The 14,427-nt window shown below is 42.9% G+C and overlaps 1 protein-coding gene across 1 annotated transcript in view; it reads left to right on the top strand.

Moving 5' to 3' along the window:
* The first annotated feature begins 649 nt into the window (after positions 1-649).
* The window catches only part of MMP24 (matrix metallopeptidase 24), a 60,850-nt gene continuing 47,072 nt past the window's right edge, over positions 650-14,427 (top strand). The window contains exon 1 of the mRNA XM_015408213.1: positions 650-772. Within this exon, the coding sequence (XP_015263699.1) occupies positions 650-772 (123 nt within the window). The remainder of the gene's footprint in view (positions 773-14,427) is intronic.

The following is a 14,427-nucleotide window of genomic DNA, read 5'->3' on the forward strand; positions in this document are numbered from 1 at the left end:
AATTTGACGGGAAGGGTTTGGTTGGTTCGTTCTATTTCCAAAGGGGGGGGGGGGTTGAGTGTATCCGCTGGTCATTTTCCCAGATGCAAAAACCAAGCCCCGTGCTTTTGTGTGTATGTTGTAGTTTTCTCAGAAACTTTGATTCAGTTTCTTGACCATCTGCACGGAAGGCGGCTCTCTCTCTCTCTCTCTCTCTGGTTATTGAAACTCCTGACAAGGGGGACTCGAACCAGCAATTAGCGGCGCGTGATGCTGCTTTTCTGCTCCTGGAGCTCTTCCTAAGACCTCTGAACCTTTTTGTTTTCTCTTCGCAGCCCCCCTTAGCCAAAGCTCCCCCCGCCTCCTCCCCAGGGGACACTGTACCATAACTGTATGCCACACATGTATTGAAAGTCAAAAGCTTAGCCGCAGGCAGCCGTGCAGCGAGGAGCCTCCCAGCCGCCCGGAAAGAGGCCAGGGCGGGCGGGCGGGCGGCGGGCTCACGATTGTTCCCTCAAGGGGGCGGGCGGGCGGCGGCGGCGGGCTCACGATTGTTCCCTCAAGGCAGGGAAGGGGGTTGGATCGCCTCGCGTCCCCCATCCCACCTCTCTGGGCGCGGCGCATGCGCGGTCGGCCAGGCCCTGCTCTCCCTGCCTGAGCAGGTGCAGGGATGGGCCCCGCTATGGAGCGGAGGCAGCGGGGATGCCGCGGAGCCCCAGCCTGGGGGTGCCGCCGCCTCCTGCCCTTCCTTAGCGCCCTGCTCTGCGCTTCTGGGGACACCAGCGTCGGCCCGGTAGGGACGGGGAGCGGCGAGCCGCCAGCCTTGGTGGGTCTTGCGAGGCGAGGGACAAATGGGAGGAGCAGCAAAGGGACGCCTTCCGTTCGGAGGGGCAGCCAGGGCCGGGCGTCGCCCCTCCAGCCAGCCAGCCGCCCCCCGACCCGACCCACCCCACCCCGGGTGTGGCGGCGGCGGCAGCCTACTTCGCATCAACTGCCCGCTAGCCAAGGTGGCTCGGCGGAGGGGAGGGCAGGTTGAGTCACCTCTAGTGATGGGAGGTGGAACCGGCCGAATTAGCCTTCTCCGGTCAGGTTGGCAGGGAGGGGCTGGCTAGAATGTGCCCCCCCCCCCCCCGCGCACGGTGTTTTCTTAAATTAAAGTGGGGCGGGAAGGGGCGGCCGAGTGCCCGGGGTTTTCGTTCTTTTGTAGTAGGGCTGATGGAGAGGGAGCGAGAAAAATACTCCTCCCAAGGATGTGCTGAGGTGTGGAAGATTTGTTTGGGTACCACGAGCCTGGATGGATGCAGGATGGCTGGCTGGGAGTCTTCACACAGTCTTGCTGGAGTGAAGCTGAATAGGACGGGGATCAGCCACTGTCTCCCTGCAGGGAATATGGGGTCCAAGGTGACTCAGTCATGGACTGGATGTTGGGGTGGGGGTGGGGGCATAGAGGATCCCTGGGTGTTAGAGAGGAATTGAAAAAGTGTACTGGGATATGTTGATTGAAGGGAGGTGGACATATGATTCCCCTCTCTATCCAGCCAGATTGAACAGGGAATGTCCTGTGTATCCCCCAAAGGTATATTCAGAATTTTTGTTGTGGGACAATAAAGACATGTACAAACATATTGCTGAAAAGCATATATTGTCTTTATGGTGAGCATGAAACAAAGAGAACTATAGCAATAGCTTAATGTGTGCTGTTTTTGGCTGTAGATGTCAGTGTGCAATTAAATTCCTTAACTGTCCTTTTTGCTAGCTTCTATGGTATTGTGTTGAATATTTTTCAACAGTAACAGCTTTAATCAACATTAAATATTATTCTCTTGTCTTGACATCTTTTATTAAAGGATGGGATTTTCATTAATAAACATCAGACAAAACCATAAATAAAATGATATCACATTCCACTTTTCATGACTTGAAGATATGCAATTTTGATAACATTTTTTCACAGATTCAGGATAGTAGAAAGAAATGGTGCTGGCCAGATAAGAGATATGCAATTTTCTTTGCTAGGAGAACAAAACTGAACTTTACTGACTGTCCTGGTTCTTAATATAGTGATTTTGAAGATTGCATTAATGAGATGGGTGCTATGTGAATGGGCAGCAGATAAGAAAGGCTCATTTCAAGAGTGCCAATAACTCTGCTATACTTGCACTCTTGCTTGGGCTCCCCTAACATTATAGCCTCACTATGCCACAGGGTTAACTCTGCAGCTATAAAATGTTCATGGAGCAGTGACAGCTGGGCCAACTAACCTACGCATAAAACTCTTGATGCATGGCCAGTCTGTTTCATAACACTGACTCATTAGCAGTGGTGGCTGATTACTTTTTAAGTTGGTGGGGCTGCAACAATAGGACTATACACATTATGTATAAAGGAAAGAGCACCTTTAAACATGCGCAGAGTAGAATGTTCTCCAAATGAGAAACATTTAGCTGTTCTCTATACATAATAATAATATAATATATATAATAATAATAATATAAATATAAGGCGCTGCGGTGCCTCACGTGGTGCAGCCGCTGAACTGCACGCTAACGGAGATGAGCACCGCAACCCTAGAGTCGGATTCGACTGGCTTTCGAGCAAGGGAACCTTTACCTTTTATACATAATAAATAAGGAGAATAGCATTTCATATGAGAACGAACAGAATCCAGAAAAACATGAGCCTCAACATAAATATGGCATAAGTTCTTAAATATGTGAATTTTTAAAGGAAACATACCAAAACCCATTGCCAAAGTAAGTGGACACTTGCTTCTTGTAATATGCACTTTAAAATAAACTGACCTCAAAAAACCAAACACTTTTATTCCAAATATTGATACAGCTAATTATTTCAGTAACATGGAAAATAAGGGTGTAATTTGAGTCAGGGCTCACTAGAGTTTAGTTTTAGAAAAACCTACTTTCAGTGCTTAGTTTTGAACATTTAGTTGTAGTTTCTGACCATGTGCAGAGTGCCCTTTCATCACTGATTAAGCACTATGTTTCTTCAATAAGAAGAATATCTACTTAATTCTAGACAGAACAAAGTTAGAGTCCAGCGGCACCTTTAAGACCAACAAAGTTTTATTCGAGGTATAAGCTTTTGTGTGCACACGTATTTCTTCAGATATAATGAAGTTTGCATGCACACAAAAGCTTATACCGTGAATAAAACTTTCTTGGTCTTAAAGGTGCCACTGGACTCAGACTTTGTTCTGCTGCTTCAGACCAACACGGTTACCCCACCTGAATCTATCTTCATTTTAGGTAGAATGGATGACTAAAACACTAGGCAATATAAAGCAAGCTGCAAGGTCAGTCTTGTTGTTCCGAATAAGATTTTCTCACATTGATGTCATTTTCCCCAATAAAGCAAGCTGCAAGGTCAGTCTTGTTCCGAATAAGATTTTCTCACACTGATGTCATTTCCCCAGTTTTACCTTTTGACCTAGTAAGACATCACACACACACACACACTGATGTTGCCTTTTCATGAAACAATGATTTATATAACAACAACAACGGAAATATAGAAGCACTCACAGGTTTTCTCATTTTCGTCCAGTGAGAATTTAGCTTTAAACAAAGAGTTTAGACAGATCGATGGAGGATATGTCCATCAGTGGTGCTAGTGATGGTGAGTCCAGGGAACCTCCATATGCAGAAGCTGCAAACCTCTGAAAATCATTGCTAGGAAGCAACATCAGAGAGGGCTCTGTGCTTTGCTTGTTGGCTCTCCTCCAGGGCAGCTAGGTGGCTATTGTGTGAAACAAGATGCTGGACTAGATGGACCACTGGTCTTATGATCTAACAGGTCTCTTCTTATGGGGGTGGGGGTCTTGATTCTGTAAAGTAAGGAAGCAAAGTCCAAAACCTCAGCTGGTCTGAGAAAAGTACTAAAACAATTCAAACTTGAGGAGAATGGAGAGGAACCTGAATGAGCCATCTTCAGGCTGCCGTCTCTCTTTGAGCTGCAGCTGGGCAGTAAGTCCCTCCCATAGAGTCAACACCAGGATCCTGACTGTCTCCTCAGCCCCACAAGGCAGTTGCTACATTTACTTTTGCAGGAGAGCCAGAGAATCTAATGGATAGCAAGCAAGTGTCCTGGATATCTGCTGTAAAATTAGGCTCAGAAAAAGCAGACCCATTATGTAGGAGAGGGTTGCTTGGGTGCCACCCAGAAAGAACAGATGCAGCTTGAGATTCTATGTAACATACTCTACAGTAAACTTTCCTCCCTCTTGCCTGATGGCTGGTTTGAGTCTGAGTTGAACATGCCCCAAAACGAATACGTAAGGTGGTGCAACAGTCTTTCACTGTATTTCTCACCCATCCCCTTTGATGGTTAGGGGAAAGGGGAACACTGAATTAGGGCATAATGAATTTGAGCATAGTGGTAGACCCACGCCTTGTGCTTAACTGCATTTTTGTTGTGGATTTATGTATTTAGATGTGTTAACTTGCTGTGAATATTGGGAAAGCAGCATATAAATGTTACAATTAAATACAAATACAGTGCCTACTAATTACATCCATTAGAATCACTGCAGAGGGGTACAAGTTATGTGGCCAAACTCCTGCTAATGTTAAAAGAGGCCATTTTAAAAGTAAATTCTTTTCTAATATTCTATGTAATTTGTAAAAAAAAGACTATGCCGGTACAGCCAGTGAGATGTGAAAAAAATATTTTACAAATGTATGACTGGGTGCCAAATAACTGCACTACTAGTTCTGTGTATGCCTGAGGGGTTTTTTAGCTTGTGTTGCTTGCTCAGATTGCAGCTCCTCATGCCACATGGCAAACTATTTTTAAAACTAAAGAGATTTTCAAAAGCAGACTATGATCTGGCACAGGGGTCTGCTTTCTAACAACATCAAAAAGTCAAAATCTCACCCTTGAGTGTGCCTTACGTAGTTCTTTGGATCTCAGCATTATTGTGTATTCACTAAACAATACAAATACGTCTACTTAAAAAAATTGGGGCAAAGAACAAAGTTGCCAAATAACAGCAACACTTTTTTACATTCTTATATATTTACAAATACACAGAATATTTGTGGAATGTTTTTTGTTAACTTCCTACTATATACATCCTCCTATATAACTACTTGTAACAACTGTCATGCAATAGCCCATTGCAAATTAAATACAGCAACAAAGTTTACTTGTACTCACAGTTGGATTTACCGGGAAATTATTTGTAGAGATCTGGTGGATTGATTTTATCATGAAGTGGATTGGATTGGATGACCTTTAATACACTTCAGCTTTCTATGGATTGGGGCCATAGCCAGCCTTCAGTACCATCGAAATCAATGGGAGAAGTTATCCTGTTAATATCAAGGGGAGAAGTGCAACCTTCTCTGGCTCATGGTATGATTCTGTGTAAACAAAAATGTGTGCATTTAATTCCATTGTGTGATTTAATGTGAAAACCTTAGATACAGTGTTGAAACCAGCCAGCTTTTTGACTAACCAGAGCGGACAATCCTACTTTAGACTGCACCGCTGAGGACTGCACTGTTAGGGAACAATTCAGAGGAAGGGCTGTGGCTTAATGGTACAGCATCTGCTTGGCATGCAGAAGACCGCAGGTTCAATCCCCCAGCATCTCCAGGTTAAAGAATCTGACAGTAGGTGATGTGAACAACCTGGAGAGCCACTGCCAGTCTGAGTAGACAATACTGGCCTTGACGGACCAAGAGTCTAATTCAGTATAAGGCAGCTTCATGAGTTCATGAGAATTCTAAGCAGGTCTGTTCAGAAGTGGCTTCCATTTTATTCAGTGGGGCTTACTCCCAGGAAAGTGTTCTTACAGTTGCACTGCTAGTCACAAACTCTAAAAGCACCTGCCATTCTTTAATTCAAGTGTTAGGTAGTAAATTCACTCTGCTTGCTAGAAAACAATAGTATAACAGTATTTGGATGAGTAATGGAGCAAACATTTTATTCTGTTCCTTATTGAGAATGTAGAATCTAGAGATACAAAGAGCCAGATTCCATCAAAATGAACAGTGTGAAGGTTTTTATGTAAAACCATGTACAATTTGTGATGAATCGTGTGTATGCTGCATGTGACAGGATCATTGATTGCTGGTTTCCTTCTTCTGGCAACCCTTTAAAATGAAATATATGTGCTTAGGTAGCATAGGTTGCCACAATTTGTTATACACTCTCTCTGGTAACAGAAGTATTTGAGTATATTTGCAGTTTTTCATAAATACACCAAATACTACAATTATATATGGCAGTTTATAAATGATACATTTTATGTTGTTGAAGCAGTAAAATGAGTTCAGCTTTGATATTAAAGTAAATCTTTCATAAATTTAAATTTAGAATCATAGAATCACAGAGTTGGAAGGAGCCATACAGGCCATCTAGTCCAACCTCCTGCTCAATGCAGGATAAGCCTACTGTATCCCTGACAAGTGTTTTTCTAGATGCTGCTTAAAGACCTCCAGTGAGGGGGAGCTCACCACCTCCCTAGGCAGCCGATTCCACTATTGCACAACTCTTACTGTAAAAAAGTTTTTCTAATATCCAGCTGGTACCTTCCTGCCCTTAATTTAAACCAGTTATGGCGAGTCCTATCCTCTGCTGCCAACAGGAACAGCTCTGTGCCCTCCTCTAAGTGACAGCCCTTCAGATACTTAAAGAGAGCAATCATGTCCCCCCTCAACCTCCTCTTCTCCAGACTAAAAATTCCCAAGTCCCTCAGCCTTTCCTCATAGGGCATGGTCTCCAGACCCCTGATCATCCCCATCGCTTGCCTCTGCACGCACTCCATTCTGTCCACATCCTTTTTGAAGTGAGGCCTCCAGAACTGCACACAGTACTCCAGGTGCGGCCTGACCAATGCAGTGTATAGTGGACTATGACATCTTGTGATTTGGATGTTATGCTTCAGTTGATACACCCCAAGATTGCATTAGCTTTTTTGTCACCGCATCACACTGGCTGCTCATATTTAACTTTAGGTCCACCCTTACTCCAAGATCTTGTTCACACAAGAAGTGTATCCCCCATCCAGTATGCATGTTCCTGATTTTTGTTACCCAGATGTAGAACTCAGCACTTATCCTTGTTAAATTGCATCTTGCATCCACCTACTTTTCCAGCGTGTTCAGATCTCGTTGAATTCTATCTCTATCTTCTGGTGTGTTCGCTGCTCCTCCCAATTTAGTGTCATCTGCAAATTTAATGAGTAGTCCCTCCACACCCTCATTCAGATCAATGATCAAAATATTGAAAAGTACTGGGCCCAGAACCGAGCCCTGTGGCACCCCACTGGACACCTCCCTCCATTCAGATGAAATGCCATTGATAACTACTTTCTGAGTGCAGTTCTCCGACCAGTTCCCTATTCATCTAACTATCCTACAGTCCAACCCACAGTCCTTTAGTTTACCCATCTGAACATCATGGGGAACCCTGTCAAAAGCTTTACTGAAATCCAGGTAAACAACATCAACAGCATTCTCTCAATCCAGTAAGCTTATCACTCAGTCAAAGAAGGAAATGAGGTTGGTCTGGCAAGACCTGTTGGGGATAAATCTGTGCTGACTTCCCCAGATCACCGAATTGTCCTTTCGATGCTCACAGATCAATCCCTTTAAAATCTGCTCTAGTACCTTCCCTGGGTCAGAGGTAGGACTGACTGGCCTGTAGTTTCCTGGGTCACCCCTCCTCCCTTTTTTGAAAATTGGGATAACATCTGCCCTCCTTCAGTTTTGTGGTACTTTTCCCTGACATTTCTATGGTTTTGGGAACAAAACAGGAAAAAGTTATCCCCATTGTTTTCAAGCTTCCAGAACACTTGCATCCTTTCTCTCCCCCAAATCCAATGTAAAATTGACTCATACTCTTGTTGTGTTGTAGAGGCAGCAAAACCTCATAAATAAGGCATAGAGACATAGAAATGAAAAGCAAGTGTCTCTCAGAAAAAATTTTCCCCAAAGAGCTGTATAATGATGGGAAGAATAAGGGAGGCTCTTACTGAGTTTTGTTTGGCATTTAAAAAGAAATGTTCTATATTTGAACATGTCAATTTACAGTTTGAAACTTTTCTAGTAAACTGATAGATGAATAGTAACTTGATAGGAAGCTCTGTATACTCCATGCATTCTCCAATAGTTTAGGTAGAGGTGGGTTAAGAATGTTGTAAGTTAGAGCAATGGCTTGGGTCCTCCAAAGATTTTTGCTCATGGAAGGGATTTTCATTGGTTGAGCACGACTGCCTTGCCTCCTCCCTCCCACAGAAGTCCAAAATGCTCCTGTGGGACACAGGACCTCCCCAGGAAGGGCAGAAGGGAATCAGAAATCTGCAGTATGGGGGCAGAGTTGGTGAAAAGTGCCCCCCTTCCATCTGTGGAAATCCTGCAACCCAGTGTTCTGCCAACTTTTCTTGTGTTATGGGATATGGGATGTTAATATTCAGACAACATGGTAGATCAGGTGCCAAATTAAAATGTTCAGTTTCACAAATTTTCATAGTTTTTCAATATTAGGCTTGGGGATGTTAGAAATGGTTGAGATCCTATGCACCCACAAACACAGTTGGGCATGCAGAATGGAACTTTCCAGTTCGCATTACCTGCTACAGAAATTCTTCCTGGGGAGTTACTGGACCCTTGGGAACAGCATGGGGAGGGGTGTTCTGCATTGAGAGGGGAAAAACTACAAAATTGTCATGTGAGCGAAAGTGCCTTTGCACAAGCAGAACAAATAATAGTGTCCAATCCATTCTAATTAAATTTCAATAAATATTTTGCATAGAGAATATTTTGCAAGGAAAATAGAGTTTTCTATTATTTGAGCAAGATATGGCTGTATAAAATTCAGCGAATTTCTCAGTTAACATTTGACTAGACAGAAGTTTGTGTAAAATGTCAAAAAAGACTCAGTACTGAAAAGTCATATAAATACAAATGACAAATTTAATATACTTATGTTGCCATTTTAGTAGGAGATTCCATTTTTGTTATCTGAGTGTAGAGGTTTTTTTACATTTCTAGATATCTGATTCCTCCCTTAATTCCCACCAAAATCTTTAGAGTGAGAGTAGCAAGGAAAACAAATCTTTGAATAAAATTGCACTGTAACCCGTCCTATAAGCAAAATGAGGATTTGAATTGATGCCATTTTAGATAAACAGAAGTTTGTAGACGAGTTGATTATTTGCACTGACATATCTGTCTGCAATCTAAGCATAATATCTTCTTTTGTGACATTATGCTGGCACAGCAGTCAGTATGTTCCATCCAAAATAATTGTTTGCTGGTGCAGCAAGTCTTACGACTGAGCTGTTAGTCATTTGAGGATCACCAGTGAAGCCTTTTTTTGAGGGGTCTTTACAGAACATTCTTATGACCATAATATAAATTATTCTGCAGAGTATTTTAATTTATTATAATCACTGTGAAATTAAATTTACTGCAGAAGAACAGTGGATCTCCAGCTCATCCTGCCAGTCTGTTCTGGTGTCATGTCACTATGATCCCTTGTATGGGACTAGAAGGGTCAAAAGAAGTCATTTAGGTTGCTTGGGAACTTCTTTTATGTGATTGTTTTAATTTTTACATACATTTGCTGTGGCCTGTTTCTGAGCTGTGAGCCAGGACATTCCAGTTTTGAATTTAATATCAAGCAAAAGTTTGTAAGATGTCCCTGAGGAAGTTTCTGTTCTTTCAGTCTCATAATAATACTAGCATACTTAGAGTTATTGTAAGATTCCTAATATGTTTGTTGAAGTCCTTTGAACTACACATACTGTATAAATACTAAATATTATTACCACTCAGTCTAATAGTATAGTGGCTGCCCCCTGTGCTGATCATTAAATCAGCACAAAGGAACTGCCCACAGACAAGCTGGGGATTTCTACATATTTGGTAGGGTTGCAAGTTCCAGGTTAAGCAATACCTGTAGATTTGGGGGATGGAGCATGAGGATGGTGGGGTTTGGGGAGGGGAAGGACTTCAAAAGCGTATAATGCCATATAGAGTCTGTCGTGAGAAAATGTGGCTGCACGTGTCTGTGAATGCGTTCACGCGTGCTACCCACGCTCTCCTTTGGTTCGTGTGTCCCCTGAGTGTAGCCTCCTTACCAAAGGCAAAGGTGTAAGCTTGGAAACCACTAAGCGCTGGCACTCAAACAAAGGTCTCTTCTTAAAATAAAACATCTTTATTAAGAAAACATCCAAAGGTTTACCATGCAAGGTGGCTAGCAAGACACTATGCCAGCTGCCAACACAGTACAATCCTATTTCCTAATTGCTGATAGTGAAAACACAGACAATAAACATGCAAGCAAAGTTCCCCCTCCCCAAAGCATGCAGAAAATGAAAGGCCTTTCGGGCTGACTCCCAAAGTCTCTGGAGAGTAAAACCTCTCCTGATCCTTCAAGAGCCAGCGAAGGTCTGTTGAGACTGACTAGCATTTATACCAAATGATCAAAGAGGTCCTCCAGTAATTAAATTACAGTTGTAAATTAACATTTTGAAGTTGAGATTATTTTACAGGAGATTGCTTCCTTGCGTCTCACACTCTAAAAGTTACATTTTGTTTACAGGACCAGCACAGTGGCCTTGTTTTTTCCTGGTGTTCTCAACATTGACGATAAACTATTCTTTGATGTTATCTCTGAGATGGAGTGGGGTGTGTGAATCTCTGTATCTCAGGAGTCAGTTTGCCTTCCGGATTGAAGTCTGTCACTGTCCAAATGGCCTTTCCTGTTAGATACATTTTATTGCCTAGGAAATTGAGTTTCACACCTATGGGAAGTTACACTGATTCAGATCCTGGAAATGGAAATGGAATGGGTAAACCTTTGAGTACGTGACTGAGAGGAATGCTCTGCCTGGAACAAAGGGCTTGCAAAGAATCATGGGGTTTGGTTCAGTGAGGCAGGCCAAGCCTGTTTGGTGTTTTGCTAGCAAAGACAGAGACAGATACATGGATTTTATAAACTATTTGGTTCATTTTTAAACCCAAACCTTCTATATTTCTAAAATTTCTTACCACAGAGTCCACCTTCCAAAGTGGCCTTTTTCTCCAGGTGAGAAAGCAGCTATTTTCTCCTGGGGAACCATTGCTGCCAGTCTCCAGGTGAGGGCTGGAGTTCACTCAGAATTAAAACTGCTCTCCAGATGGCAGAGATCAGCTCCCATGGAGAAAACGGCTGCTTTGCAGGGTGGACTCTGTGTCATTATACCCTGCTGAGGTCGCTTCCCTCCTGCTTGGGTGCCCACTGCGGACGAAGACTACTTTTCCTAGGTAGAGGCTATAGGTGAGAGGGGAGATGGAAAGCTGAAGTCAGGGGGCAGATTAAGGTAGGTTGATGGTTGGCTGGGAAGGAGCTAGGGTTGCCAGGTCCAGGTTGGGAAATTCCTGGAGATTTGAGGGGTGGAGCCTGGAGAGGGTGGGGTTTGAGGAAGGGTGAGACCTCAGACAGGTACAATGCCATAGGCTCCACCCTCCAAATCAGCCATTCCTTCTGGGGAACCATTGTTACCAATCTCCAGGGGAGGGCTAGTGATCGCTCAGACCGAGTTCAGACTGGCAGTTTTCCCCAATATACGTGCATTTCAGAAACGTTCCACGACCGGATTAAATGGGCCGTTCACACAGGCACATCTGTCAGGCGTTCCCCACCCGTACTCAATCTGTCTTTTAATGCTTCGCTCCCGAGTTTAAAAGATACCTGATGAAAGTGGTAGTAAACTCTGGAAAGCGCAATTATCCCGTGTCCATCCTGCACCAACAAAGTGTGAATGCCCAAAGCCGCATTTTTCTTATGCGCATAAACTTGTATCTCCAGATTACAAAAAAAGAAAGCCACGACTTACAGCCGCGCCTCTGGGCCAACAGTGTGAACGCTCCCTTGTGCTTCCTCCTGTTATGCTCCCGCATCAGTTGCTGCAGTGAACAGGAAAACCCAGAACAGCTTGTTCCGGGTCTTTTTTGCCACAACTCCGTCCGCTTCAAACTGAACTCAACCTCAGAATTACAACTGTTCTTCAGATGGCAGAGATCAATTCCCCTGGAGAAAATGGTAAGCGCTGTGTCATTATGCCCTGCTGAGATCACCACAGCAAATTGATGCTGAGTGTCGAAGGTGAGGGCACCTGCCCAGAGCCTCTTTCTAGAGCTCGTTGTATTTATTTCCACAACGGGCCTTATTCCTAGTGCATTCATAAATTAACAATGACAGATTTTTTAAAATTACACAAATTGTGCATTTTTAAAAAATCCTATATTAAGGACCAGCCAATAAGTAGTGACTTTTCAGGTGCTGAATCATTGTTTTTATTTTTTAAAAAACTGTTATCTCTCTTTCTCTAAATGGTCTTAATAAAACTAACATTATTTTTTTAGAAGTGAAGTTTCTGGAATAGTTATTGCTCTTAGTATTCCCAGCTATAAAGAGGTACTATATGTGTTAGAAATGCTTCCATAACTAATCCAAAGTCTAATAAAACCAACCTAAACTAACTTCTTAAAAAAGAGAGATTGCATGACTTCTTGTTAACCCCACAACGGGCCTTATTCCTAGTGCATTCTTAAATTAACAATGACAGATTTTTAAAAATTGCACAAATTGTGCAATTTTTTTTTTAAAAAAAATCCTATATTAAGGACCTGCCAATAAGTAGTGACTTTTCAGGTGCTGAATCATTGTTTTTATTTTTTAAAAGACTGTTATCTCTCTTTCTCTAAATGGTCTTAATAAAACTAACATTATTTTTTTAGAAGTGAAGTTTCTGGAATAGTTATTGCTCTTAGTATTCCCAGCTATAAAGAGGTACTATATGTGTTAGAAATGCTTCCATAACTAATCCAAAGTCTAATAAAACCAACCTAAACTAACTTCTTAAAAAAGAGAGATTGCATGACTTCTTGTTAACCTACAAAGCTATTTGTAATATTAGGAAAGCATTTAATAAAGTAGTAAAAGACGTAAAACCTTTCACTGACTGGAAGTTAATGCTGGAAAATGTACACACACACACACACACACAACTCTTCCCACTGATGGCAAGTGACTTTTTGGCTTCATTCCAAAGAGATATCTAAAATTCCATCTGTCTCAGTTTCCTTTATAGAGGCTAGCTTTTATAAAAGATCTTTTTCTACGAAATGACCCCTGTTAGTTATTGTGGAATTACAGGGCAGAATTCAGTGATCTGTTTCATGTAGGCATTTGGATTATAAAGTGGTGGACTGGGAAGTCAAAATGGCCCTGGAAAAAAGGCCCACCCACGTCACACATTATTTCTAGCCTAAATTGCATGGTATTTCACTTTCAGCCAAGTTTTGTAAACCTGCCAGGTAGATCATTGTGCTTGAGTGAGGGTGTGCTGAGACAGCAGCTGCTGATATGAGGCAGCCCTTGCTTGTTGCCTTTTCACCACAAATATGGTGGTGTTCAGGACAAAATACATGATACACCCAATATATGCCAGATCATAGGTACGCTACCTGACTCACAGTCAGAAGTACATTGTGGGGAAAGTCCCTTAAAGCAGATTTCGCTCTATACTGGGGGGGGGGTTTTTCCATCCCACCCAACCTTTGCCAGTTGAAAGGGCAGATGGGCTTCCCCCTCTTTTCTCTGGCTCTGCATGCCATAGGAGCGATACATAGAGTCAGAGAAAATATCCCTCCTGGCAAAAGCAGGGTGGGATGGAAACAGGATGCTTCTTCCCCCTCACAGTGGCACCCTGCAGTACCAAGTGAATGAGTGCTGCTTAAGGTGAGTTCCCGTGATGTACATCTGACTGCACACTGGACAGCATGATTCTGACCTGCTTGCCAACCTCCAGGTGGGATCAGAAAGCTCCCAGAATTACAACTGATCTCCAATCTACAGTTCCCTGGACAAAATGGCTGGTTTGGAAGGTGGACTATGTGGCATTATACCCTGCTGAGATCCCTCCCCTTTCTAAATCCTGCCCTTCCCAGACACCCTCTCCCCCCACCCCGATGCAAATGGCTGCCACTGTCTCCTTGTAAAAAGGCAAAGAGATAGTGGTTGTGCTCATGCCTGAACCACACTCCTCATGAGGAGGACTGCTTTCTCACAAAGATGCTGCTTCAGGTGCAACCACAACAGCTGTCTCCTTCTAGTGAGGCTGGACTGCCTCTGGGTAGCTTTCCAGAACACCAGTCCACTGGGAAATCTCCTGATATTTAAACAGCTAGTCTGTGTCGGGAATTAGCAGTGATTTTTCTCCTGTTCTAACATGTTGAGTACATTCTCTGACTAGGTTTTAGCAACATCAGTAACAAAATGTATGAATGTGAATACTAATAGTTTCATATCCTTGCTTATGAGAACTATAACCAGTTAGAAGGACCTGGAAGGGACCAAGAATCTACTCTGGTGCAAATATTTGCTGTCGTATTCTACATACAAATATCTTCAGCCCCACAATCTGTACTGTAA

Source organism: Gekko japonicus, unplaced genomic scaffold (genome assembly GCF_001447785.1).
Source record: "Gekko japonicus isolate JY-2015 unplaced genomic scaffold, Gekko_japonicus_V1.1 scaffold211, whole genome shotgun sequence".
NCBI lineage: Eukaryota > Metazoa > Chordata > Lepidosauria > Squamata > Gekkonidae > Gekko > Gekko japonicus.